This window comes from Bidens hawaiensis, unplaced genomic scaffold (assembly GCF_021521415.1).
Source record: "Bidens hawaiensis isolate Kalapana, Puna unplaced genomic scaffold, B.hawaiensis_p1.1 tig00026213_1, whole genome shotgun sequence".
Lineage (NCBI taxonomy): Eukaryota > Viridiplantae > Streptophyta > Magnoliopsida > Asterales > Asteraceae > Bidens > Bidens hawaiensis.
This window is the reverse complement of record NW_027494220.1, coordinates 243,679-269,922: the sequence shown is the minus strand read 5'-3', so window position 1 is coordinate 269,922 and position 26,244 is coordinate 243,679. Positions and strand designations below refer to the sequence as shown.

The following is a 26,244-nucleotide window of genomic DNA, read 5'->3' as shown; positions in this document are numbered from 1 at the left end:
TATACCAAAGTCTATGAGGTACTATTATCAATGTTCAATTGTGAAAGGAGCTTAGAGATGTTCAACGAAACCGGTTCCTGGAACCGAACCGGTGAACCCGAACCGGACCCGAACCGGTTCCTACCCATTTTTTTAGGAACCGGACCCTATCTGATTCAACCCGATGATCCGTGGCCGGTTCTTGCATTTTTGAGTGGGGGCGGGTAGGAACCGGAACCGAATCATCCGGAACCGGTTCCTAACCGGTTCTAGCCGTTGGATCGAATATAGCCGTTGGAAATCGTGTTTTTGGCCTTTTTTTGACCGTTGGGGTCAAAAATAGCCGTTTTTTGGCTCCCTCAAGCATCCCACTGTATTTGGTGTCATGGGTTCATCACAACACTCAAAACGCAAACCCGAACGCAAAAAAATACAAAAAAACGCTATTACAACGTTTTGAGTTCTCTAATCTCTTGTTTTCTCTTCTTCTATATTCATATTTGTTGTTATGGCTGCCTCACAATCATCGGTTGGTCAAGGTTCCAACGCCGAACCAAGTTTCGTTCGTATTGTACCTCATAATCGTAATCAAGAGATTTGGTGCAGTTGGGATTTGGTTGAATTGAGTGACCATTCATTGAAGGCTCGGTGCAAGTTTTGTGGGATTTATTTAAACCCACTTTAGAATTCAAATTTGAAGAAACACATCGAAAAACCGTATTGCAAGGCGTTGAAAAAGAACGTCGATTCGCAACAAACGCAAATGGATAGTGAAGGCGGAATATTTACATACCAAATTGATCGAGTTCAAGATCGTATGACGAAGTTTGTGATTCAAGAAGCTTTGCCGTTTAGCCACTTCGACAACCCTCGCTTAACCGCCATGATTCGAGATACCTTCAGTAGTTGTCTTCAGTGGCAAACATCTTCAGTAGTTGTCTTTTCTTCATCAGTTAATTGTTTATTTTTATGTTAATTGTTTTTTTTATTTTTCATGTTATACAAATACGAATCATAGTTTAGAATCCAAATCGCAAACGAAAAACGAAAAAAAAAAAAAAATTTACACTGTAACCGGTTGGAACCGGTTACGGTACAGGAACCGGGTTAGGAACCGGTAAGAACCGGTTAGATAGGTTAGGGGTCCGAGGGTGGGAGAACCGGTTCGGTTCCCTAACCGGTTCGAGCCTGGAATCGGTTTAAAAGGGGGTTTTGAATATAGGAACCGGTTCCCTAGTCCCAAACCGTTTTGAACATGTAAGGCCCCGAACCCGGTGACCCTACTTTAGCGTCGGATTTACTCATAAACACAGTTCTTCAAATCAGAGTTTATTAAAACTTTTCGCGGAATATAAAACATCAATCATTTGTTACAAAATATTAAATCTTTTCTTTGATACCATAACACAAAACTTTATATTTAAAACATCTTTACTTCTTTCTTCAGATGTCAGCCGTTCAATCCATGCCGTGTGTCATCCTCATGCTAACTCTATAATCAGCTCACCTGCGTGCATACTAAAAGTCAGCTACGCTGAGTGAGTTCTAGTTAATCGAACGCCATACAATACATACACATACATACATATCTGTAGATACATATCCATACTTCACTAGTTCCCTTCTGTTCTACATACACACTTGCTACCATACATACATACATATATACAATCACTAACCTCAGTCTACCGAGAGTACGTTCATAGTTCACCGTCTATACCTGTACTCAAGGTCGTGAACACGTACAAGGTTCGCAGTCCTTACCTACGTTCACCATTTATGGTACGTACAAGGATCGCGGTCCTTCCCTATACCATAGTACATCCACAACACGTACAAGGTTCGCAGTCTTTCCCTATGTTGCAACCTAATTCATAGCACGTACGAGGTTCGCAGTCCTCCCCTATGCTACAAAATCAGCACGTATAAGGTTCACAGTCCTTTCCTATGCTGAAATACATCCACAACACGTACAAGGTTCGCAGTCCTTCCCTATGTTGCAACCTAATTCATAGCACGTACGAGGTTCGCAGTCCTCCCCTATGCTACAAAATACAGCACGTATAAGGTTCACAGTCATTTCCTATGCTGACGCCTATCTACATTACGTATAAGGTTCGCAGTCCTTATCTACGTTTACATATATCATCTACTTCACGTATAAGGCTCGCAGTCCTTAACTACGCCATCACCAGCCGAGTCTATGTCCGACAGAAGCTAGAGGGATTTGCCATCCTAACTTACTATGTCGAACGTAGAACTCACATGCCATTCGTGTACCTATATACACATACTTACATTATAACATAAGAACACTCTAGGCATTCCTTACCTCATTCATTTAACAACCATACCCCTTGTCGTTACGTGCAATATCCGAAGATCGTTCACGCCCCGACAAGTAATCATTTGAAATATTCATACATCTTCGATATATAATATTCGTACATTTATTTTTAACCCGACAGTACGTGCAATATCCGAAGATCGTTCGCGTACCGACAAACAATCATTCATATCTATCACACATATCACATATGACATACACTTATCACTTAGGATAAATGTATTAACAACACATCGAGTATGCACACAGCCCCGAAAACATAACAAGGAATGGGGCTAGAAACTCACCTGAACACGGTTACGTTCACCGTTAATCGTAATCCCTTTCTTCAGCTGTGCACGGCTGACTGTATAACAAGTACACGTATCAAACAACTATCACTACTCATATCATCTTTCCAGTCTTAACTACTACCCACAACGAACGGGGGTCCGGGGGCAGCGCCCCTGGCAGCGGGGTCTAGGGGCGGCAGCCCCTAGCAGGGTCCAAGGGGCAGAGCCCCTGGCTGGGGTCGAGCTGCCAGGTCAGCTTGGAAAAATTTTATTTACATTAACTGTCTTAACACATTTTCCATTAGGTTTTTAATTTATTTTCTAAGCGAACTTAACTTTTAGGCGAAGTTAAACCTTAAGCGAACTTAGCTTTAGGCGAAGTTAAACCTTAGGCGAACTTAGCTTTAGGCGAAGTTAAACCTTAGGCGAACTTATCTTTAGGCGAAGTTAAACCATAGGCGAACTTAGCTTTAGGCGAAGTTAAACCTTAGGCGAACTTAGCTTTAGGCGAAGTTAAACCTTAGGCGAACTTAGCTTTAGGCGAAGTTCATCAGGCGAACTTAGCTTGCAGGCGAAGTTGTCGTCTGCAGGTTCTGTTCGCTCTTAAATCCTTCGTTCCTTAACCAAATAACTCGATTTAGGTACCCATGGAATCGTCTGACCAGCGCCTACAAACCCCAACTATCAAATCGACATAACATCGATGTTTAGAGGGTGCGATTTAGGCATATAAGTTACGGGTCCTTTTTATCAATCGATTAACCCATTAAATCATAACCATTTTCAGTAAGTTTAGCTTTGTTGGATTCGGTTTTACCATACAAACTCAGATCTACCATTTCTCAAATCAAACCGAACCTATACGAACGATTTCTAACCATAAACGTACCTTGAACGAGTCGAACTTACGAACACGAGCTGGTGTTGTTGCTTTGGTTCGTCACGACGATCTAGCACCAACTAACGTTTACTCTCTCTCGGATCCTGCTCGTTTATGGTGTGTGTGTTTTTGAATGTGTAGAGATTAGAATGGAATGAGGTTTAGGGTTTTATGGTGGTTAGGGGATATTTATATCCCTTAAAGCCCATGGACCTAAGGCTCATTCTCATTTAACCCATCTCAAATAATCTAACACTAGCCCGACTCATACCAACTCCTACTCTATTATTTATTTCCCGAACCCGAGTCAACTTTCCCTCTATTATTAAGTAATATAATTAATATCATTTTGAAAATTTCGGGATGTTACAGAACATGCCTAAAGGAGCTAAGTGTTAGTGAAAATAATGATCATAGATTGTACAACCAAATAAGCTAAGAGAGCAACATATAAAGCATCGTACAACAACATAAGCAAACAGTACAAAAGACAAAGCATAAGAAAGTTCTCATTTAGTATATATAGTAATTTGATTATCATTCTCAATCCTTCAAATCTAATTTTTAATATTTTTTAATAACTTTACGTAAATGAAAGAAAAAGAAAAAATAATAGTAAAAAATTACAAAATATTATTTAATTGAATAGAGATAAATATGAGGCATGGATTAATGGAATATAACAACACTCTAAAAAATAATAAACAAATTTAGAAAAATACGACTCCTAGTTTACATGTTAGATTAGGAATGAGGTGTGAAATGTGAATACTCTTTAACTGATCGTTTGATGGTCCAAATATACTCATTTAACATTTTCTAGGGATGTCCAAGGATTATCATGCCGGATATTTTCGTACTTAAGAATCAAAAGCTGATTAGCTCGGTTATTTCCGGACACAGGCCAATCAATTCACAATCAAATGGTGTATTTGATGTTTTAAACATTTGTTATTATATAAAATTGGATATGAACTTACGAGGATTTCTATCTAATATAACATGTCACACACAAGCTGAAGAAACACTAACCAGACCCCGGACAGATTACTGGTAACCTGGGGGTTGGATAGCTGTTTCCCACGAGGGGTTAGACCCTTGGAAGATGGTTCTTCTGATAACCTGCAAAACAGACACCGTGAGCTCGTCACTGAGAAGGGGGGGGGGGGGGGTTCCTCCTTGTGACCACCCTCCGGCGTGAGAATCAGACTAGATTGCTCTTTAAATATAAAAGTATATTAAGAGATTGCTAGAGCAGATATCAGGTATAATATGATGATATCAGATAAGATATGATAATACAAGATAAGATGAGATGGTCATACCATTTGTGGTATTTATAGCCGAAGGTAGGTTTCCAAGGAGGTATGGCCGGCTGCAACAGTGTTCCTGTTCCACCAACAATAGCCTACGCACGTGCCCTGCTGGTAGTTGGTGGGTAGGTAGCGGCTGATAGCGACCAGGCCTGCTGTATACTATTCCTTTTCCACCAACTGTCAGCTACGCACGTGGTATGACAAGAGTTGGTGAGTAGGCAGCGGCTAATAGTGACATACAGTGTAGGAGCATGCTGCTCGCCATACTGTTGTCTATAAGCTGTCGTATCTTTAGTCAGATCTTTTTCCCATACCTCGTCAGGTACAGTACAGAAGATCTTCCTGTATCGTACGGACTGGCTTATTTGGGCGGGAGTATTCCCCCTCCCGCCCTTGTGCGGGATTGTTCCCGGCTTCGCTCATTCCTTCAGGTGACACTGAACGATTGAGAGCTAAGTGCCTTGTGCGTGTAGCCTTGCTGCGTGGGTGGCCTTCCCTAATGGCTTGTATCCGAGGCTGCGGGGACAGGCGGAGTCCTTCACCATTGGGAGGCATTTCCTGCGGGACCAGCTTCGTACTGCGCGTAAGGACGTCACGTCTCTGAGCATGGTTGGTCCTGCGGATCCAGTTGGTTTCTGCGCAGACATCCCTGTTTGAGGTGAGTCTTGCGGGTCCAACTGGGCTCTACTGGGACCTACCTCTTCAAGTCCCCCCAGTCCAATGTTCTTCTCATGCGTGTTTAATAAAGTGAGGTGAACTTTTGGACTTAAGCAAAGGGTTTTGAAAAGGGTTTTTTAAGGTTTTCCATGGGGATTCTTCCCGCGGAAGTCCTTGTCACTTGCAGAAATTCCCGAGTTTCCTGCTTGGTCTTTGGGTATGATGCGGGTAGGTCTGTAACCTCCTCGCAAGTCAGGAGCGTTGAGTCCCACTTGTGTGGACTCCATGAGGTTTTGGTAGTTTTGAACATAGTGATCAATTATGTTAAAACCACCAATTCCATCCTGGAGCTTCAAACAACGTAGTTCTCGACGTTCCCGCTATGCGGGGATGTTATTTCCGTTTCCGCAAGCATTGCCCAGAAGATCCTTTTTGGTTTCAATTCCCAGCGGAGCGCTAGGTATGTGAAGGGTTTTGCCTTAACACTGTACCAGCGCTCGTCTTATGGTTACTTTACTTCCAAGGTATTCCTGGCGTCAATTCCCTGCGGGTGCTAGGTATGTGAAGGGTTTTGCCTTTACACTGTACCAGCACCCGTCTTATAGTTGCTTGGTTGCCGAGGAATATTTGGCTTCAATTCACTGCGGGTGTTAGGTATGTGAAGGGTTTTGCCTTTACACTGTACCCGCATCCGTCTTACGGTTACTTGTTCGCCAAGTTTTGGCTTCAATTCCCTGCGGGTGCTAGGTGCGTGAAGGGTTTTGCCTTTACACTGTACCCGCATCCGTCTTACGGTTACTTGTTTGCCAAGGTTTTACTTGGCTTCAATTCCCTGCGGGTGCTAGGTATGTGAAGGGTTTTGCCTTTACACTGTACCCGCATCCGTCTTACGGTTACTTGTTTGCCAAGGTTTTACTTGGCTTCAATTCCCTGCGGGTGCTAGGTATGTGAAGGGTTTTGCCTTTACACTGTACCCGCATCCGTCTTACGGTTACTTGTTTGCCAAGGTAAGGGGTATTTTCCCGCTTTCTTTTTAATATTTTCAAAATTTGAATTTTGAAATTCGAAGGGTTGGTGGAAAGATAGGAACAGTCCAAACCTCTTAAACGTTGTGCGACGGTTTCTTCTGACTGTGTCAGGACGTGCAGGAAGTTATGGTGACGTAACAGTACATGGTCATTCCAGACGCTTTTCAGGCGCGTGGACGCGATTTTTCGGGCGCGTGGCCGCGAAATTGCTGGCACACGTCCTGTCAACAGCTGTTGCCAGCCTGCTCTCTGCCACGTGTCATAGTTTCATTGCACCTTCGATTTCTCTCTCCTCCGCATTAAATTCACCGCATTAATTGCGATTACTATATAAAGGGGGAGAGGGTTCTTTGTAATCCACACTTTCACCCTTTTCTTCTTCTTAGCGATTTCCGGCAAATACTCCCCTTTTCAGGCAAGCATTTTCCCGAAATCGCTTTCTTCTTTCTGCAAAATGTCTTCTCATGATGCTGAAGCTGTAGCCGACGATAGGAGTACTGCTGGCGAGTGCCAGTGTGCTCTACCTGTCGATCAGTACCAGTACATCGTCAGGAAGTTCATGCTTGAGTCTCTTGAGCCTGAGTTTCCTGAACCCCACCAAACTGTGTACGATGCCCCCAGTGGCAAGATCGGGGTATATGCTGCATTCTTTGTTTATGGGAACCTTAGGTTCCCATTGACAAAGTTTATGTACCGTGTCTTGGAGAGGCACGGTGTGCACCTAACCGAGTTGCATCCGATGGCGATTGCCAAGATCCGGCACTTCGAGTGGGTGTGCCGGATTCTGGGTATTGAGCCCTACGTGGACCGCCTGATGACCTTCTATACTTGGAGGTGCGTCCAGGGGTGGTACACCCTGACAACCCGTATTAAGGGTTTGAAGATCTGCGTGACCGAGCGCAGTCTCCGATCATGGAAGCGGGAGTTCTTCTACATCTCTGCCCGCGCCATCCCCATTGCCATGAAGTTCAAGAAGGGTCAAGCGCTTCCGAGCCTTCACGCTTCCAGCTACCATGAGGCGGAATGGTTCGCGAAGATATCCCGGGTCCAATCTCCGGTTTACCGGTTTGCGGAGTCCGGGATGGTGCTGCTGGGGATGAGCCGGGTATGGAAGGATGCGTCCCGGTTTCCCATCCTTCTCGAATACGGTTTGAACTCTATTCCTTATGGTATGTCTTGTCTTTCTTGCTGATATTAGTTTATTTTCTAACTGTTTCTTTTCTTTCAGAGGGGAATAATTTGGAGTCGCTCCTGTTCCCGCGGGAAGCTGACGGTCCCGTGCGGGTGGGCACTCGTGCTCTGGACGACAATGAGTTGCCCATCCAGGAGCAAACGGCGGATCGGTTTGTGGAGGTCTATCCGCTGGGCCACGAGATCCTGAGCCAACGGCGGCCAGGTAAGGCGATACTCTATCCTCAACCCCTCAATGCTGTACCCGCTGCTGGAATTCCTTACATCCTGTCTTCTTCTGAGGAATCCGCAGATGGTCCTCCGCTGGTGCGGAAGAGGAAGGCTGCCGGCGGGAAAGGAAAGGAGAAGGTGGCCTCCACAGCTGATCCGGTGCTTCTATCTGACAGCGAGTCAGATAGTGAAGAAGTGGCGGGGCACCCCGGTGGTGAGAAGACCACTGCTTCGGAGGCTACGACTGTTACCTCCGGAGAACCAACGACGACGACGGTGACCGGCATCAAGAGACCGGCTCCATCGGGTTTGTCCCCGCCTGTCCGTACGTTCAGGCTCAAGAAAACCCGTAAGTACAAATATCCTTGTTTTGTAGATTTAACATACTTCATAAATTTATTGTTAACACTTATCTTCTTGTGCAGGCGTGGATGTTGACGCATTCCCGGGTTTAGCGCCTTCGAGTACCTCTCCGCCGATGACGGTAGGCTTGGTCAGCCTCCCTGAGGCGTCGACCCAGGCGCCTGCGTCTGCTCCTACTGGTTCAGTTGCTCACTCTGAGCCGACTGTTCCAGCCTTGTCGTCACCGCCGGCCGTGAGTGCAATTTTTACCACATCCTTCACCGAGCCGGCGGTTACTATTGCTGCGGATTCTGCGGCAGCGACTGCGGCGGCTGCCACCATGCCCCCGCCACCGGCACCAATGGCCGGCCCATCAGGTACGCATGGGAGTACTCGCCAATCTATGCAACCTTCCCATCTGCCTGACCTTTTGGATGGATTTCCTTTGGGTTCAGGTGATGGGTTCGGCGGCTATCGGCCTGTTATAGACCCTACAGGTGCGTAGGGTTCATTTGGCCCTTATATATATATATATATATATATATATATATATATATATATATATATATATATATATTTTAATCATCTTTTCCTAACTGCTTTTTTGTTTTTAGCAGTGTCGGATTCCAATGAAGTGTATGTTCCTCGATGGAACATACGCCGAGGAACAACCCTTCGTACCCCTGTGGAGTGCGTGGACTGGGCTCGCCACGCTGCTCCTCATGGTGCGTTGGGGGAAGCCATGGCTAGCTACCAGGAGGGTAGGCTAACCAATGAGCTTCGGGTTCTCCAGGCCCGGATGCAGCCGCGCGTCGAGCTGCTTTGTCGTGAAAACGACAAGTTGAAAGCAGCTCGCGCCAAGGAAGTATCTCAAGCGCGGGCTCTTCGGGAGGAGAACCAAAAGTTGGCCGCAGCTGCTGCGGAGAAGGAGAAGGCCTTCAAGGCCCTCGAGGTTGAGGTTCAAGCGCGACTCGAGGCCCGCTCCAAGGCTGCCCAAGCTGTTAACGAACAGCTTCGGCTGGCTAAGGAGACTGCGAGGAACGCAACCGAGAGGGCCACCAAGGCTGAAGCCGTTGCTGAGCCTTTACGCGTGGAGAACGAGGAGCTCAAGGCCAAATTAGAGGCTCTCCAACGTGCTCATGATGCCTTGGCAATGGAAGATGCCAAGAAACTCCAAGAGATCCTGGACCAGAGGGGCGTGCTTGATCACACCGAGCGGAAGCTTAAGGGCGTTGAAGAGGCTGCTGCAAAGGAAGTGCAACTTGCCAACCTTAATAAAAGCGAAGCCGAACGCGCCTGCACCCAAGCCCTGGCTGCCAAGGAATGGCTTCTTAGAGAAGCGTTGCCTCAGGTATTTTAGCTTTACGTCTTCACGCTTTCCTTTGTACATAGAAAAGGTGTTTGACACTTGTATTTTCTTTGTAGGTTGTGCATCGGGTCTTTTCAGAGACATCCTACGACGATGCGATGAGCGCAGCCCTCAACGCTTCTCACGAGGATGGGGAACGGGCTGGCTTCCTGCTTGGTCTAGGGTTCGTTGAGAAAGGCTTCCCGCCTTCCAACTTCCCTTTGTACAATGTTGACACTGAAGCCATATATGACCAAGCAGTAAATCAATATGCTGCCTTCCCGCATCCAGTGATGGAGAAGGTGAACCAAGTAGCTGCTGCTGATGATGGGTTAGCTGTCCTTAAAGCTTTCCTCGAACCGCCCCGTTCTTCTGATGGAGCGGGTCCAAGTGGAAGCGGCCCTGAAGCCTGATCCTGAAGATCCCTTCCCACTGCTAGGATAGTCTTGCACAGATGTATTTATTTTTTCTTTTCGTAGGCGGGTAGTTACCCGGCCATTCTTGTAATAATTCATTTGTGAAATATAAATCTTTTTGCGTATAAGGTTGTTATTTCCTTCTTTGGGTTCCTTGCTTTATAAACTTATGACTTGCATACTTAGTTTAAATTAGCAATTTTCCAAGTGTTTAGAATAAGTTAACCTGTTGAACGTGGTTGATAATGGGTTAAAGTTTTGCTTCCTCTTTCGTGATTGTGCGGGTAGAACCGTCACTTGCACTTAGTAGGATGGCTAAACTTTAACCTTTATCTGACCTGCGTGTAGGTTTTCCTCATCTTTTGAGGATAAGTTAACCTTTGAACGTGGTTGATAATAGGTGTGAAGTTTTGCTTCCTCTTTCGTGATTGTGCGGGTAGAACCGTCACTTGCACTTAGTAGGATGGCAAAAGTTTACCCATATCTGACCTGCGTGTAGGTTTTCCTCTTCTTTTGAGGATAAGTTAACCTTTGAACGTGGTTGATAATAGGTGTGAAGTTTTGCTTCCTCTTTCGTGATTGTGCGGGTAGAACCGTCACTTGCACTTAGTAGGATGGCAAAACTTTACCCTTATCTGACCTGCGTGTAGGTTTTCCTCATCCTTTTATTGGGTTTGTGCGGGTAGGACCGCCTTCCCACGCAACGACTTCACGTAATGTGAATGCCGTCACCAGTGTTGCATAGTTTAACCGTTCGACGCGCGGTTGTTGATAGGTTCAGTTTCCTCATGATTCGTGCGGATAGACCGGCACTTTCATTTTTGGGTGCTGAACCTTTCCCCTTCAACTGACCTGCGTGAAGGTTTTTTCCTATTATTGGGTTTGTGCGGGTAGAACCGCCTTCTCACGCAACGACTTCACATAATGTGAATATCGTCGTATTAGTGTTCAGAAAAGTAAAATCATCAGCTTCGATGTTCTAAAGAGAATCATTTCCATTAGAAGTGGCTCTTGGCCTTTTCTTTACAAATTGGAATTGATTTACATGCAAATTGTGTAAATGAGCTCCCTTCCATATTGTTGGGATGGGAGTGCCATCGAGCCGATACGCACCTGGTTCGGGATCTCGTTCTTTACGCAGCATGTAGTCTCGATATTGAAGCTGGAATTTGTATTCGTGTTTTCCCCAGCTGGGGTTCTACACGCACCCGCCTGCTCAGCCTTTATTGTGCCACGAGGTGCGCGAGCGTCCCATCTTTGACAAATGCTTCGACCATGTCTTTTACGTCTATGCATTCTTCAGTGTTGTGGCCTTTTGTCTTGTGAAAGTCACAGTATTTGCTCCGATCAGCATCGTGACGATGTCGGATTATTGGAGGCTTTGGCCACGGGAGCTCTTCAGTGGCGAATATCTCAGTGACGCTTTTGGTGAGTGGCGTCCATCTGGAGTTTCGGTGCGGCTGTACATTATCCCTTCCGCCCAATCGATGTTGCAAGCCGGATGAGGTGTCAAAGTTTACCCTTGACTGCCAAATGCCTAGCTTCCGCTTTTTATTTAATCGGGCGGTGAGGACATTGTCTTCTCTCGTCTTTTGAGTGTAGAGGTTTGTGCTCTGTGGGAGATCTCTACCCAGTTGCTTCTCCGTTTCCGCATAGCGTTTTGCTGCTGTCATGATGGCATCCCATGTGGATGGCATGCCATCTTTACCCGTTAGGGTGCGGATGAGCTCTGGGTCATGCGCGCCCTGGATGAAGGCAGCGCGAACAAGATCTTCACTGATATTGCCCAAACTTAGCTTCTTTGAGTTGAAGCGAGTGATGAAGTTTGGCAGAGATTCATCTTCTTCTCGTATGCATTTGAGGATTGTCCATTGCTCCTCGGTATACTTCCGTTGCTGGCTGAAGTGTTGGCTAAACTTCTGCTGGAAGTCTGCCCAGTCGTAGATGTGGTTGACCGGTAGACGATCAAACCAAGCTCTAGCAGCCCCAACAAGCGTCATTTGGAACATGTAGCACCACGTGGGTTCCGTCCAATTGCTGACGGTTGCCCCTGCTATGAACCTGTTCAAATGATCGTCTGGATCAGATATACCGTCATATGTGCCTATGTTAGGCATTTGTTTGGCACTCTTTGGGGCGATTGCTTCTGCAATGTCCCTTGCAAACTTGGACGTTCCTGCATTTGCAACGTTTGGTCTGAACGTTTTGGAGAAGTCTCGTGGACTTCCACCTGTGCTTTTTGGTTTGAAGGCTTGTCCAAAATGCCTTTTCGGTTGGGATTCCATTTCCTTACGCTTCCCTTTTGCCCTATGGCGAGGGTTCGCGTCGGAGTCGGATTCCTCCGAGTCATCCTCCCAGTATTCGAATTCGTCGGCCTGTTGTACGGAACGCAAGCGTTCGTTCAACTCGGCCTGGAATTCCTTTTGTCGTGCCTCCGCCCATGCCTTGACTTCATCGAGAGTTTGGCGGGGGAGTCTTCGTTTTTCAACCTGGGTATCCGTGGATCCCAGTTGGCGATCATTTACTGCACTTGCCCCAGCATGAGTAACTGGGGTAGTGTTCGTAAAATTTACTTCACTTGCCCCGGCTTGGGTAACCGGGGTAGTGTTTGTAAAAACTGTGTTACCGGTATTCCCCCCAGTAGCTGGGGTTGTGGTTACCGGAATTTCTCTAACCATCTTTGTAGAAGTTTTGAAAAAACTGGAGAAAAATGTAGTTCTAGCTTTATGCACGGATGGCGCCAATGAAGAAACACTAACCAGACCCCGGACAGATTACTGGTAACCTGGGGGTTGGATAGCTGTTTCCCACGAGGGGTTAGACCCTTGGAAGATGGTTCTTCTGATAACCTGCAAAACAGACACCGTGAGCTCGTCACTGAGAAGGGGGGGTTCCTCCTTGTGACCACCCTCCGGCGTGAGAATCAGACTAGATTGCTCTTTAAATATAAAAGTATATTAAGAGATTGCTAGAGCAGATATCAGGTATAATATGATGAATCAGATAAGATATGATAATACAAGATAAGATGAGATGGTCATACCATTTGTGGTATTTATAGCCGAAGGTAGGTTTCCAAGGAGGTATGGCCGGCTGCAACAGTGTTCCTGTTCCACCAACAGTAGCCTACACACGTGCCCTGCTGGTAGTTGGTGGGTAGGTAGCGGCTGATAGCGACCAGGCCTGCTGTATACTATTCCTTTTCCACCAACTGTCAGCTACGCACGTGGTATGACAAGAGTTGGTGAGTAGGCAGCGGCTAATAGTGACATACAGTGTAGGAGCATGCTGCTCGCCATACTGTTGTCTATAAGCTGTCGTATCTTTAGTCAGATCTTTTTCCCATACCTCGTCAGGTACAGTACAGAAGATCTTCCTGTATCGTACGGACTGGCTTATTTGGGCGGGAGTATTCCCCCTCCCGCCCTTGTGCGGGATTGTTCCCGGCTTCGCTCATTCCTTCAGGTGACACTGAACGATTGAGAGCTAAGTGCCTTGTGCGTGTAGCCTTGCTGCGCGGGTGGCCTTCCCTAATGGCTTGTATCCGAGGCTGCGGGGACAGGCGGAGTCCTTCACCATTGGGAGGCATTTCCTGCGGGACCAGCTTGCGTACTGCGCGTAAGGACGTCACGTCTCTGAGCATGGTTGGTCCTGCGGATCCAGTTGGTTTCTGCGCAGACATCCCTGTTTGAGGTGAGTCTTGTTGGTCCTGCGGATCCAGTTGGTTTCTGCGCAGTTGGTTTCTGCGCCTAACGAGCTTCTAGTCCAACTAGCTAGAGCTCCAGCCAAGCCTCCAAATCGATTAATAAATATCAGCAACTAATAAAGTATGCCTTTATTTAATGAAATTTGGCCGGATATATATTTTATAGTCTAGAAAATGAGTTCTGTTTCTTAAAGTAAAATACACTTACTGACCACAATGTCAATTATTACCAATTGTGTCATGCAATATATTACCAATTGTGTCAATGTCATCGGCAGTGGGCTTGACTCGGTGGTAATTAACGGTTTAATATTCTTTAATTAAACATGACATATCATCTATGGCCGCGATAATTTTTCTATAATTAAATGTCGGCCAACACACAACATTTGGAATGAGTATTATAAATTTATAACCTCCAACAAAAATTAAGATAAACAAGAGGTTTGCATATTGAAGGACGAGCATTCTTTAATTGGATAAAATCGGTTCAAACCTATCTGATTATGTTAAAACCAATTGCTTTTAATTGATTTACAAAATATAAAATCAAACTCTTAATTGTACTTTTATGCATTTTAGTCGCCTCTTTAACATGCCATGCAATGGGTTAACGAGCCAAGTTGGGCAACATGCAATTTAGACTTGCCTTGTTAAGACCTACTTGGCTCAAACTCGAATAAATTTTCATAATAGTATTTAATCTAGTAGATTTTATCGTTGTTTGACCTCCATTACAAATATATATATAAAACAGAAGTTTGGCGACGCTGGACTATTATTGGTCCATTTGGCAATATTCCATTGGACCAAGTTAAGTTTTGTTTTGTTTTGTTTTTTTTTTTGGTTTTTTTTTTTGTTTGTCTTTTGTTTTAACTTTGATAATTATATTTCTAATTATCTTTGTTATGTTTGTTTTTTATTAGTTTAGTTCCAATACCAATATATCTTAACGGATGTGATAAAAACTGACATAATTTGCGTAGACTTAGAGCATTTTGTTTTAATTATAGCACCGTAACAAAACTGACCGAATGACAATTCTTTTTTAGTCCGGTTTTATAACGAACGTGAAAAACCCAACCAAATTTGCATAGACTCACCGCCAGGGACCAACAACGCTCGGGTTTTACAAACGATCGAGTTTCATCGACCAACGCTATCCCAATGTTCCATCTCAATTTTTGTAACTTTTTTTTTTGTTTTAGTTTCCGTACAATAATACATGTAACAGAAACTGACCGAATTCACGTCCACTTACCGCCTCAACACTTAGGACTGGTAATGCTTGTGTCTTACCAACGTTCGGATTTACCAACCTGTCCGCCGCAACGCGCCGGGTTAAAAACTAGTTATAAATAATTTACAATTAACATTTGGTAGGAACACCATTTGATAGTAACTTTCTTGCTGCCTACCTTGAGCTATTAAGTTACTAACGACCTACATTGACGGCATTGCTACCGTTAATCGGAAACACAATCACTAACGACCTACACTGCTACCAGTCATCGCTAACACAATTACCAATGACCTTCACTAACCAAATTACTACCCATAAGTATCAACTTCCTAGTGCGTTTATAAGAAGCTTCATGCAACTTTAAAATGTTCATGCTGATCCGATGCATTTTCAACAATCACCTTTTAGGCCTTAGCCAGCGGCATCACCCCTTAGACTGCCCACAAAAAACAACCCCTTGATCATTCCCGGGTGTTGTGGTGTGGAAATTGACATGTCATTTTCGCAGTATTTTCATACTAAGTTACAATGCGTTCTATTCAGTTATATTTCAATATTTATGTTTAACTTTTTATCTTTTGTAAACACATTTATTTCTCACAGGTTTTTTTTAACATGCTAATGACTAAATTTTCTACAAAACAATCAATAACCATTTTGTTACAACTTGCTAATAATAATAATAATAATAATAGACATTCTAATAACTTTCAACTCAAAAACTCACCTATAAATAAATATCCATAACCAAAAACCATAGTTTTTCTAAATAAAGAAAAAGAGAGATTATTTATTGTACCAGCACACTAATCTCTCCAATTCCATACCGTTTGTTGACAAGAGTGATCGTTATAGTTAGCTCACCCACCCAACCACCAAACTCCTTACGTCAATGGCAGCTTCCTGCCTGAGCCTCGTCTCCTTGTACGGCACCTTCCTCCGCCGCTCCCTCACCGCATCCGGCCTCTTGGAACAGTCCGTTGACGTCGATGAGGTCACCACTATCCACTTTTGGGGACCTAAACCTCCCGACGCCGCCGATAAACGGAAACCGTCGCTACTTTTACTCCACGGATTCGGTCCTCACGGCGTTTGGCAGTGGCGCCAACAGGTAATCTAATAGTACTCCGGTTACATTTTCTTCGTTAAACCGGTATTGATTTGATCGGAATTACACCGGTGCCGTTTTTCACGTCTTGTTTTGACCTAGTACGATTTTGTTTCCGTTAAACCTTATTGATTTCATTTAATTCAATTTTTTTTGGTTCATTGAACCGTTTTTTGGCGCCTAATTTTGACATACTCCAATTTCGTTTCCTCTTAAACCTTACTTATTCTCAATTTAGTTCGATTTAATTTGAAGCCGATGCCGTTTTTCGCGCCTTATTTCGACGAACTCTGGTCACATTTTCGTTAGACCGTTACTAATTTGATATAACTCAATTCGATTGATCGAAATCGCACCGTTCGCACCTTATTGCGAACTCCGATTACATTTTTGTTAAACCGCGTTTAATTGATCGAAATTGCATTCGTTTTCATTAAACTGGTACTGAATTAATTAAATTTGATGCGATTTGATATGACTGATTGAAATCGCACAGGTGACGTTTTTGGCGCCTTATTTCGACGTATACGTTCCCGATCTAGTCTTCTTCGGAGACTCCACAACAAACTCGTCCGAACGATCCGAAATCTTCCAGGCTCAAGCAATCGGAAAGCTAATGGAGAGTCTCGGCGTGAGCAAGTACTCGGTGGTCGGCACAAGCTACGGCGGTTTCGTGACGTACAGACTGGCGGAGATGTGGCCGGAGAGAGTTGAGAGAGTGGTGATCGCGAGTTCAGGAGTGAACATGAAGCCCAAGGATAACGGAGAGCTGTTGAAACGAGCCAAGGTGGAGAAGATTGAGGAGCTGATGCTGCCGGAGACTGCGGTGCAGCTCCGGACGTTGATGCGGTTGGCGGCGTCATCTCGCGTTTACGTGCCGGATTTTTTTCTCAACGATGCCATTGACGTAAGTTTTTTCTAGGCGGTATAGAGCAAAAACCGCTCCAGCCCGGTGTAGCTGAGCGGTATAGGGCCAGAACCTTCCCATATCGTCCATAACACATAGCCATATTAATCGTGTCGTTTTCGTAATGGACCACCAGTATTATTGCCCTATAATGTACTTGTATTTGAAAAGTACTTATAAAATTTATGGAGTGTAGATGTATGATAATTGAGCCTAACACTTAAATTTTTATCTACTTCATGTCGTAGACAAGTGAGCCTAACACTTGATTTTCATTATTTAAGAGATGAAAACAAAATTATACAAGCATGCAATGAAGACTTTTCATATGAACACTTGTACTTAGAGATAAATAAATAGTTTTATAATGTATATGGTCTATTAAAATTAAATATAAATCATAAGGGTTATTTTATGTATGTCTTTTTAATACTTTAATAAAAGAAAACTAAAATATAGTAGCATGCAATGAAGGCTTGTACATATGGCTTAAACACTTGTACACAGAGATTAAAAATTAATAAGTAAATAATTTTATAAAGTAACTTTGATTGTTACATGTTTTTAATTCACTATGTGTCCCATGGTCATGGAACAAGAAATAATATGCATACATTTCTTTTGAAGTATACATAACGTACATCTAACAAGTTTCTTTATTAATAGTGCAAAATTTATGTAATTAACAGAAAATTTGAATACGTGTGAAAAGGGCAAAATAGGAAACACATTTGCACGTTTGTCTTTTCATTACATCCGAACAAAGGGTAGTTCCACCTTTTCGTTTAGTCTTTGATGCATTTAATATGCTTCATATTTGGCACTAGTTTGTTGCATAAAGGACAAAGGGAAAATAAGGGTTCCGAGCATAAAGTTAAAGCACAAAAAATGAGTTTGATATATATAATAAACTAAATTCGAGCTCATAAGAGGTTGATTCCAAACTTATATAGTATACATATAAATTAGAAAACTAACTCAAAAATGTATTAATATATACATGCATGTATATCATAACCGTTCAAAGCCCTGTTTTGAAGGGTAATGGTGTAATTTTGGGTGCAGAAATTGTATTGTGAAAACAGGAAAGAGAAGATGGAGTTACTTAAAGGCCTTGCACTTGGCAAACATGACCCTCCTAACATTTCTCCTCTTCCACAGGTTCTATCCTTACACCAACTTTAATTTATTTATTATTTATTGTTATTATTATTAAATAAACTACTATATTTAACAAAATATATAAAATATTAATTTAAGTTGGCTAGTCTTAATAGTGGTCCATTGCTTTATTTCTTTTTTTGCTAAAGTGTTCCAGTCTAATCATTTGTTTTGTAACAAAGTTCCTATGATTAATAGTTTAATACTTTGCTATCATGTTATCTATATCTATACTATATATAATACATAAATCATGGACAAATTAAGACATCTCTTTTTTAAGTAATTTACAACTTATAATGCATAATTCACACATTACATAGCATGTAAGATAAGAGCAAACTTGTACATTAAAAATATGCTATAAATAGTTACAACATTACCCTTTCAACTTTACTCAACTTTTGTAAATTTAAGAAATAATTACAACTTTGAACCTTTATCTTTACTAATATATTTCTTTTAAATTTAATTGTTAACCAACTTCCCACCAACGATTTTCCAGTGGCCGTAACTTTTTCATATGCTAATATTTATTTTTTTTTAAAAAATTACACCATAAAAATGAGCATTTTATTGTCTTTAATTTGGGTATGGTATTGCTATAATTTATTCCAATTAAAATTAGGATGTTACGTATGGGTGTTCACAATTCAGTTTTAACAGCTTCTAAGTTAAACAATAAGTCAAACCGTTGGTTCATATTTTTTTCATTGAAAACTGAAACTGAATCGTTGAAAATTCAACATGAATCGTTACTAATGGTTTGGTTTCACATATTGAGCTTCAATAATAAGTTTACCGACCGGCCCGGTTTTATATGGCCAATTTTCAGTATAAAGTATAAACCAAAACGTTTGCTATGGTTTGAACATTCTGAAACCAGCTAACCAAAAGTGATGATTGGTTTAAACGTTTTTATGGTTTCAAACGAACCTTGAACATCCGTAATTTTTACATGATTACTAGAATTTTCGTTCCGAGCCGCATCGCACGACCATCCGTCTATACTATATATAATGTAACACTTATGGGCAAATTAAGACACTAGATTTTTAAGTAATTTACAATATTCAAAGTTTTATGTACGCCCTATAAAGCATGTAGCATAGGGGCAAAGTTGTCCACTACAAAATATGTTTCACGTAAATTCAATTTGTTAGAAAATAGTTACAAAATTGGCCCTTTAACTTTACTAACCTTTTATAAATTTAAGAAATTGTTACAACTTTTACCTCTCATCTTTACTCATGTATTTGGCAGGTTTATATAATTTCTTATTTTTCTTCTATATCTCTAAATATATCACGCTTAAGGAAAAAATAGAGCTTACCGATGCATCGTACTTATTTTTGTCGACGCTTCCATATAAAATTTATTCAATACCGAGGTACGGTTTATAATGTACAAGTCACTAAAGCATTAATGTACAATTCAAATATGTAACTATAAATCAATAAAATGTTTAAACACATAAATATGCATTAAAGTACAACCCATGTGCTGTTTTACTTTATAAATTCTGAAATTACAAATTCAGTCCTCAATTTATACAACTCACATTACGAAAACAAAGCAATAAAATCAACTCAAATTAATGTTGTACGAATTTGTAACGGCTTCACAAAAAGTATGAAGGCCAAACTTAAACCGTGGGCATAACCGTTAGCAACGGGTTTTCGTCGAAAACCGAAAACGACTGGCCAAAAGTTAATGAAAAATATCAACCGTGAAATGAAGCCATTGACCAGCTTGAACAGTTTTACGGTTTTAAATCAAACAAGGAACACCCATAAACTTGTTACATGATTACCAAGGTATGTGTTTCCCGCTGCATCCTGCGGGCACTAGGCTAGTATTGATATATTCATAGTTTGTGTTGCAGAAAGTGTTAATCATATGGGGTGAAGAGGATAACATCTTTTTGTTGGATAAGGCAAAAGAGCTACAAGAGTATGTCTTCTTTCCCATTCACTATTTCGTGATTCAACATATAATTTTTCATTATATACACACACATATACACTATACATAGCTAAATTTAAGTGAATAAATACACAAATAATATGTACAAGTGTGATATAATGAGAGAGATAAAAAGACACGGCTATGTGATTATAGAAGTGTCTTATGTATCACAACCAAACTAATATGTACAAATATTTATGTTGTTTTCACAATCTATTTAATATTAAACATGTATTAAACGGTTACAAAATACACAAACATGAACTCTCATATATAGAACCGTTCAATAAACAGCCAGATAATAACTACAAGAAACCATATAATAAACATTTGTATGCTTTATTACATAAGGCATTCATATAACCCTATATTCCAATCTATCTCTCTTTCAATACGGCCTGAAAGTGGCTACTCGGTTCTTTACTACATTGTATGCACAGTTTTGAGTGTTTTTGGTTAAAAAGGGGTGATATTGTTGTTTTGACTTAGAATGCTTGGGGAAAATGCATCCTTGGAGGTGATGAAGAAGGCATCACATGTACCTCAGATTGAACAGCCTAAGGCCTTCAACAACATTCTTTACAAATTCTTGTGTGCCTCATGATGTTATGTTACACACAAACTTGTCAAAACAATTTATTTTTCTTTTAGTTAATAAAGTTTCTAATGTTTGTTCGAACTGCTTTTGGAGGGTAGAAGACAGAACAAACTTGTCAAATTCTTGTGTGCCTCATGATGTTATGTTACACACAAACTTGTCAAAACAATTTATTTTTCTTTTAGTTAATAAAGTTTCTAATGTTTGTTCGAACTGCTTTTGGAGGGTAGAAGACAGAACAAACTTGTCAAATTCTTGTGTGCCTCATGATGTTATGTTACACACAAACTTGTCAAAACAATTTATTTTTCTTTTAGTTAATAAAGTTTCTAATGTTTGTTCGAACTGCTTTTGGAGGGTAGAAGACAGAATGAGTTCCGATTTAACATTGATTGGTTATCGGGCTACATTCTCTGGTTTTGTAGGACGTAATATGATCTTAACTAGACAAAGCATTTAGCTAGATAGAAGGTAATAATAATACCATTGAATTGGACATGGTTAGACAATGAAGGACAGAATTGCAAATTTCTACAAACATTAAAATATCCTTTTGTTTTGAATAATAAGAAAGGAATATATATACTGGAGATGCGGGGTATCGATCCCCGTACCTCTCGCATGCTAAGCGAGCGCTCTACCATCTGAGCTACATCCCCATTCGTGCTAAGAGCTTACGAGTTTCAAAATAATAATAATAAAACAAGGCAACTGCAGACTGAGAGCATGGGGTAAAATGTGTCAAACGTACACACTATAACATTTAACAATTTTGGTATGTACTCGCCTACTCGGATAATAAACAATTGAAAAATAAAATAATAAATCAAATATATGAATAACAAATCTGATTAGTTGTGTAAATTTGACTTTTTTTATTTACAAGTGTAATTAAATTTTACACATTTATACTTTTAATTTTATATATGTATCATAACGCACATAATTAAAGTTTATTATTATCATTTTAACATAATAAAATAGTTACATGTTAAATCTATCTATATGTATTGTTACTAATAATTAGTAATGGACTTGTGGGCCTAATCAAGCTTAATGTGTTATATTTAGGCCGAACTTCTTTATCAAACAAGTTACAAGTCTAATTGAGAATTGAGATCCTCTTAAACTCAACTCGATTCATGGTGACGTATTTTAGATATACTTTAAACTCGGCTTGATACAAGCTTTCATCATGACGATCTAAATTGGATTATCAATGACAAAGCATTTTATTTATAACTGAAATACAAACCAAGACGCCCAGTAACACAAGTCATCCAATATTTAATATGTAACATTTGCAATCAAATAATTCATTTTCCATAAAAACTACAATACATCATGTCAAAAGTTGTAAGAAAAACAAATCTAACATTATCTAAATTAGATTGCTATAAACAACATGCCCACACAATTTATCTCGGTAGCATATTTGTAATCTAGAACCATATGTAATTTTTATTGTTCTATAAAAGACTAGAGATTTTGAGATTGGAATAGAGACGCACAAATCGAGTTTTTTAAATACCTGGTTTCGGGCACGGAACCAGTTTGGGTATGATCGGGAATTGGCATACCTAGGTTCAGGTATTGTCTCTTAAAATCATGCCCTATGCATCGGGCTCAGGTCGGGTATAGAACCAGATATTCTAAAACCAGGTATTTGAATAATCTATTTTCTGCTATTGAAAAAACTTTATTTTCAGGTTTTTCCTAGGTATTTTTCGGATATAGATTGGATTTTTTAAGGGGTTGCACTTTTCAGGGGGATTTTTCATGTATTTTTTATTTAATTTCGGGTACTTGAAAAACCCGGTTTTGGGTATTGGAAAAACCGGTTCCGGGTATAGAACCGGTTCCGGTTTCGGTAATACTGGGTAAAAATCGAATCCGGGCCGGGTACGGATTTTGGTACTGAAATGCATATCCTATTCGTACCCTACGGCTAGGGTTGGGTATTAAAAACTCGGGTATAAAAAAACCTGGTTGCGAGTTTTTTTTTATGTTCAGATTTTTTTTCACCACTAGATTGGAATACTTGCAAAGTTATTATGGTGCTGTTTGTTTTTTCAGAGGTAAAATATCTGCAGTCTGCGGACCACATCTGCAGACATCTGTAGCAGAAAAGGTGGACCAAACCTCTGCACTCTGCAAGAAGAAAACTGTTTGTTTTTTAACGTCTGCAGACTGCTAAAACTTTCAATATAAGCTCTATATCAAAAACACAAATTATCCAACAACAATTAAAAATATATAAATCCAAATTTTATACCTCTGAACTAGCAAATTATAAAACTTACATTAACAATTTTCCATGTGAATGTTTTTTCCTCCAAAAGTTTCTTCAATTGTTTTTGAAAGTAGATAGTTCATACATAATGAATGAAACGAGCCAAAACTCGAGCTTAAAACAACTAACAAGTCGATGACATAAACCTAAACTTTCTACAAACCTTTTTCAACTAAAAACTTTCTATAGACCTTTTTATAATCCTTAACTTTCTACAAACTTTTTTCAACTAAAAACTAATAATACTTAAACAATTATGCAAAATTATAATTGAAAAAAAAAACTAATCAGTTAACAACTCAATTGAACAAATCAATTAACAAGAATTCAATTAACAAAAACTTAATAACTTAATTGATATCTGATGGAAATAATGAGTTTAGAAGAGGCTGGAAGACTATGGTCCAAGTCTGCACCAAGAAGAGGGCACGCAGACGTTTTTTAATGTAACGTCTTCGAAAAAACAAACAGTCTGCGGAGGGCAATGTCTGCGCGTGGTCTGCGCGCTACAGACAAAAGAGGCCAGGAAGATCTTTTGTAAAAAAACAAACACCACATACGTCCCACTCCCATCAGTTGTAGTGGAAGTTAGCCTTAACTATCAGTTCACCAAGTTTTTGTGTCTAAATATTAACAATGGTGGCTCGTTTTCACATATTCATATATTATGCACACAATTTCGGTAATTTCGCTTAAACTTTGTTGTCTGTAATATCTTAAATCGATTCATACCGAACACAACATAAATAGGAAATCTCATATACAAAATTAAAATGATATATTTCTGGTCACGACTCTATCCTACTAATTTAGTATGCCGTCACCGAAATGTCCTTATGTTGGGTTGTGACGACTGCCCATCTCCCTTCACGACCCATGTGGAAGACCAAGTCGAACAATCCTAATTCGAAGCCATACACACCAAAGGCACGACGTCACGCAAAGGGGTCGAGCAAATTAGTTCATAACAATTGGGGAGACAAGTATCAATAATCTTCTTTGTTTTTTTTCTTTTTTCTCTCTAGTTAGGCTATTACTGTACCAAAATTGGGTCGTCTATTGGGCTTCATAGCCACATTTGTAAAGCATGTGTATTTTATGAGTATCAGCCTAACGTTAATATAGGATGTAGCCCAAGTTCATGATGCTCCATTAATTCTAATAATGTAGATGTAAAAAAAAAAAAAAAAGAAGCAACCAAACCCGGTTAGGAGTTGAAACCGATTCCTAAACTGAAATTGAACCGTTTCAGCCACTGATGTGAGAGACACTAGTTTGAAACCAAACTGAACCAGAGGCTTGATATCGGTTTGAGAATCTATCAAATGAGATTGGTTGAAACCGAGCCGAACCAATAAAAGCATATTTTAAACTGAACCGGTTTCAAAATGAATTAATATTTTTCACTTGGAAACTGGTTACAAACTCGAATAGATTTTGACTTTTGTTGACTAAAACTGATGCCGGTTTGAAAAAAGAATGTCGGTTTTGTACATATAAGTTAAAACTGATAAGTTACGTTAATAAGACTTAACCAGATTTACATTTAATATGTAAAATAAGTTGAAAATTTAATAATGTAGTAACAATAATTAGTTAATGTTACTGAAGGGGTATGTACCCGCCTTAACATCGAGCGGGGCGGGTCAACCCATAAGATATAGACAAGAGGCTTGAAATCAGGATGTCATGAAGACACAAAGCTAAAACCTATGCGCAAGTGCATGAAACATCTGCGCGTGGCGCATATCACATATGCACACAACACACACATTTAGTGTGAGAATAAAGAGAAGACCTTGCGCATCCCCGGGATAGGCGCATAAAGGCCGCGCGTAAGCGACATACAACAAATGAGACAATAGTCTAATCCAAATCAGGATAAGGACAACCATGATTGTACTCATCAGACAACCTTCCAGAAGGTATCTTTTAAGGAATAAAGAATGTGCTGATGTTGACAGCTGCCAATGAAGGGTGGACAACTCAGCAAAGCCCATGTGCCACCGCGTGATGGTACATGGGTCAGGTGAAATACCTTGGTCAGAGAATAATCAATGAAAAAGCACCAGGTGTCCTAAGTACACGTGGCGCGAAGCAATAGGAGGAGGCCAAAAAGGCCCTAATTGGGTCTGAGCCCAATCATTGGAAACCCTAATACTATAAATACCACACCACCTCCACAGTTGGAGGCAAGGCAAGAAAATATATTCTAAATCCTTTACTCATTTTCAGATTCTGATTATCCTCTCCTACAATATCTGATTCTCACACCGGAGGGTTACCCCAAAGAGGACCCCTCTGTCCCTTTCTGAGGGGTAAGCTCACGGTACTGTTCGTTTTGTAGGTGGAAGAACTCGTATCTCGGAAAAACCATCGGTGATATAGCACACTCGTACCCGAGGAACGTTGATCGTATACAAGTAAGTCGATACACGCTTCTTCATTGGCGCCATCACCTGTTACAACGGCAACAAAACCACTATTTCATCAATTTTCTCTCTGAAAATCTTCACCATGGTTTCCGGTGTTCGAAACAACGATCAGGTTCTGGAGGGTAATGAGCTTGAGGATGTTAATGAGGGACATCAGGTTTTGAGGGCGCCGCGTGACACTGCGCGCACCACCAGTAACCATCCCTTCAAGACAACACCTCATAGTCAAACTGAAACTCCCCAGACGATCTCACGTTCCAAAATCTGACTGGTACAAAACAAAAAGGACCAATGGGCCCGGAAGTTGAAACCAATGACCCTAAAGAATGGCTCATAAACGAACAACGGCGTTTAATGGACAAATACAATGAGTTGGTAAAACACAAAAAGTTAGCCGATTTAACACAAAGGCTCGCATTTGATAAACAAACCATTCAGGGAACAACAAAAAAGACGTGCGCGCTGGAAGACGGTCATTCTGTTCACACCGAACAAGCTGATATTAGTGATGAGGAAGAGGTGCACAACATGAAGAAGACGCGAGATACTCATGCAGGAGGTTCACAGCTTCGCGCACACATGCACATAGCACCTGGGGCCAAAGCTGATATGGATTTATACACACCATACAACCCACAAGCGAAAGGGCAAGTGGACGTAACCACACCATATAGGCCAGCCATCTTGGTAAAACATTCAAAATTCGCTGAGCGCATTGCGAAGGCTCCCATTCAACACAAAACCAAGATGCCAAGTGGTTTAGGCAAGTATGATGGTACAACAGATCCAGATGATTTCTTACAAGGTTTTTATAACACTGGAAACTTAGAAAGCTGGAC

At 41.1% G+C, this 26,244-nt stretch overlaps 1 protein-coding gene and 1 non-coding gene across 2 annotated transcripts; one reads left to right on the top strand and one right to left on the bottom strand.

Annotated features, from left to right (window-relative positions):
- The first annotated feature begins 15,827 nt into the window (after nt 1–15,827).
- On the top strand, nt 15,828–20,683 carry LOC143573132 (uncharacterized). The gene is made up of 5 exons (XM_077058091.1): nt 15,828–16,046; nt 16,540–16,950; nt 18,016–18,111; nt 19,997–20,064; nt 20,569–20,683. The coding sequence occupies exons 1-5, from the start codon at nt 15,828–15,830 to the stop codon at nt 20,681–20,683; spliced, it is 909 nt and encodes a 302-aa protein (XP_076914206.1).
- A 580-nt stretch (nt 20,684–21,263) lies between these two features.
- On the bottom strand, nt 21,264–21,336 carry TRNAA-AGC (transfer RNA alanine (anticodon AGC)). The gene has a single exon. It is a non-coding gene; the product is annotated as a tRNA-Ala (tRNA).
- Between the last annotated feature and the right edge of the window lie 4,908 nt (nt 21,337–26,244).

Coding starts and splice junctions, on each gene's coding strand:
- LOC143573132 (XM_077058091.1), top strand. CDS start 15,828: ATGGCAGCTTCCTGCCTGAGCCTCGTCTCCTTGTACGGCACCTTCCTC. Junction 16,047..16,539: donor TTTGGCAGTGGCGCCAACAG/GTAATCTAATAG, acceptor GAAATCGCACAG/GTGACGTTTTTGGCGCCTTA. Junction 16,951..18,015: donor TTCTCAACGATGCCATTGAC/GTAAGTTTTTTC, acceptor TTTTGGGTGCAG/AAATTGTATTGTGAAAACAG.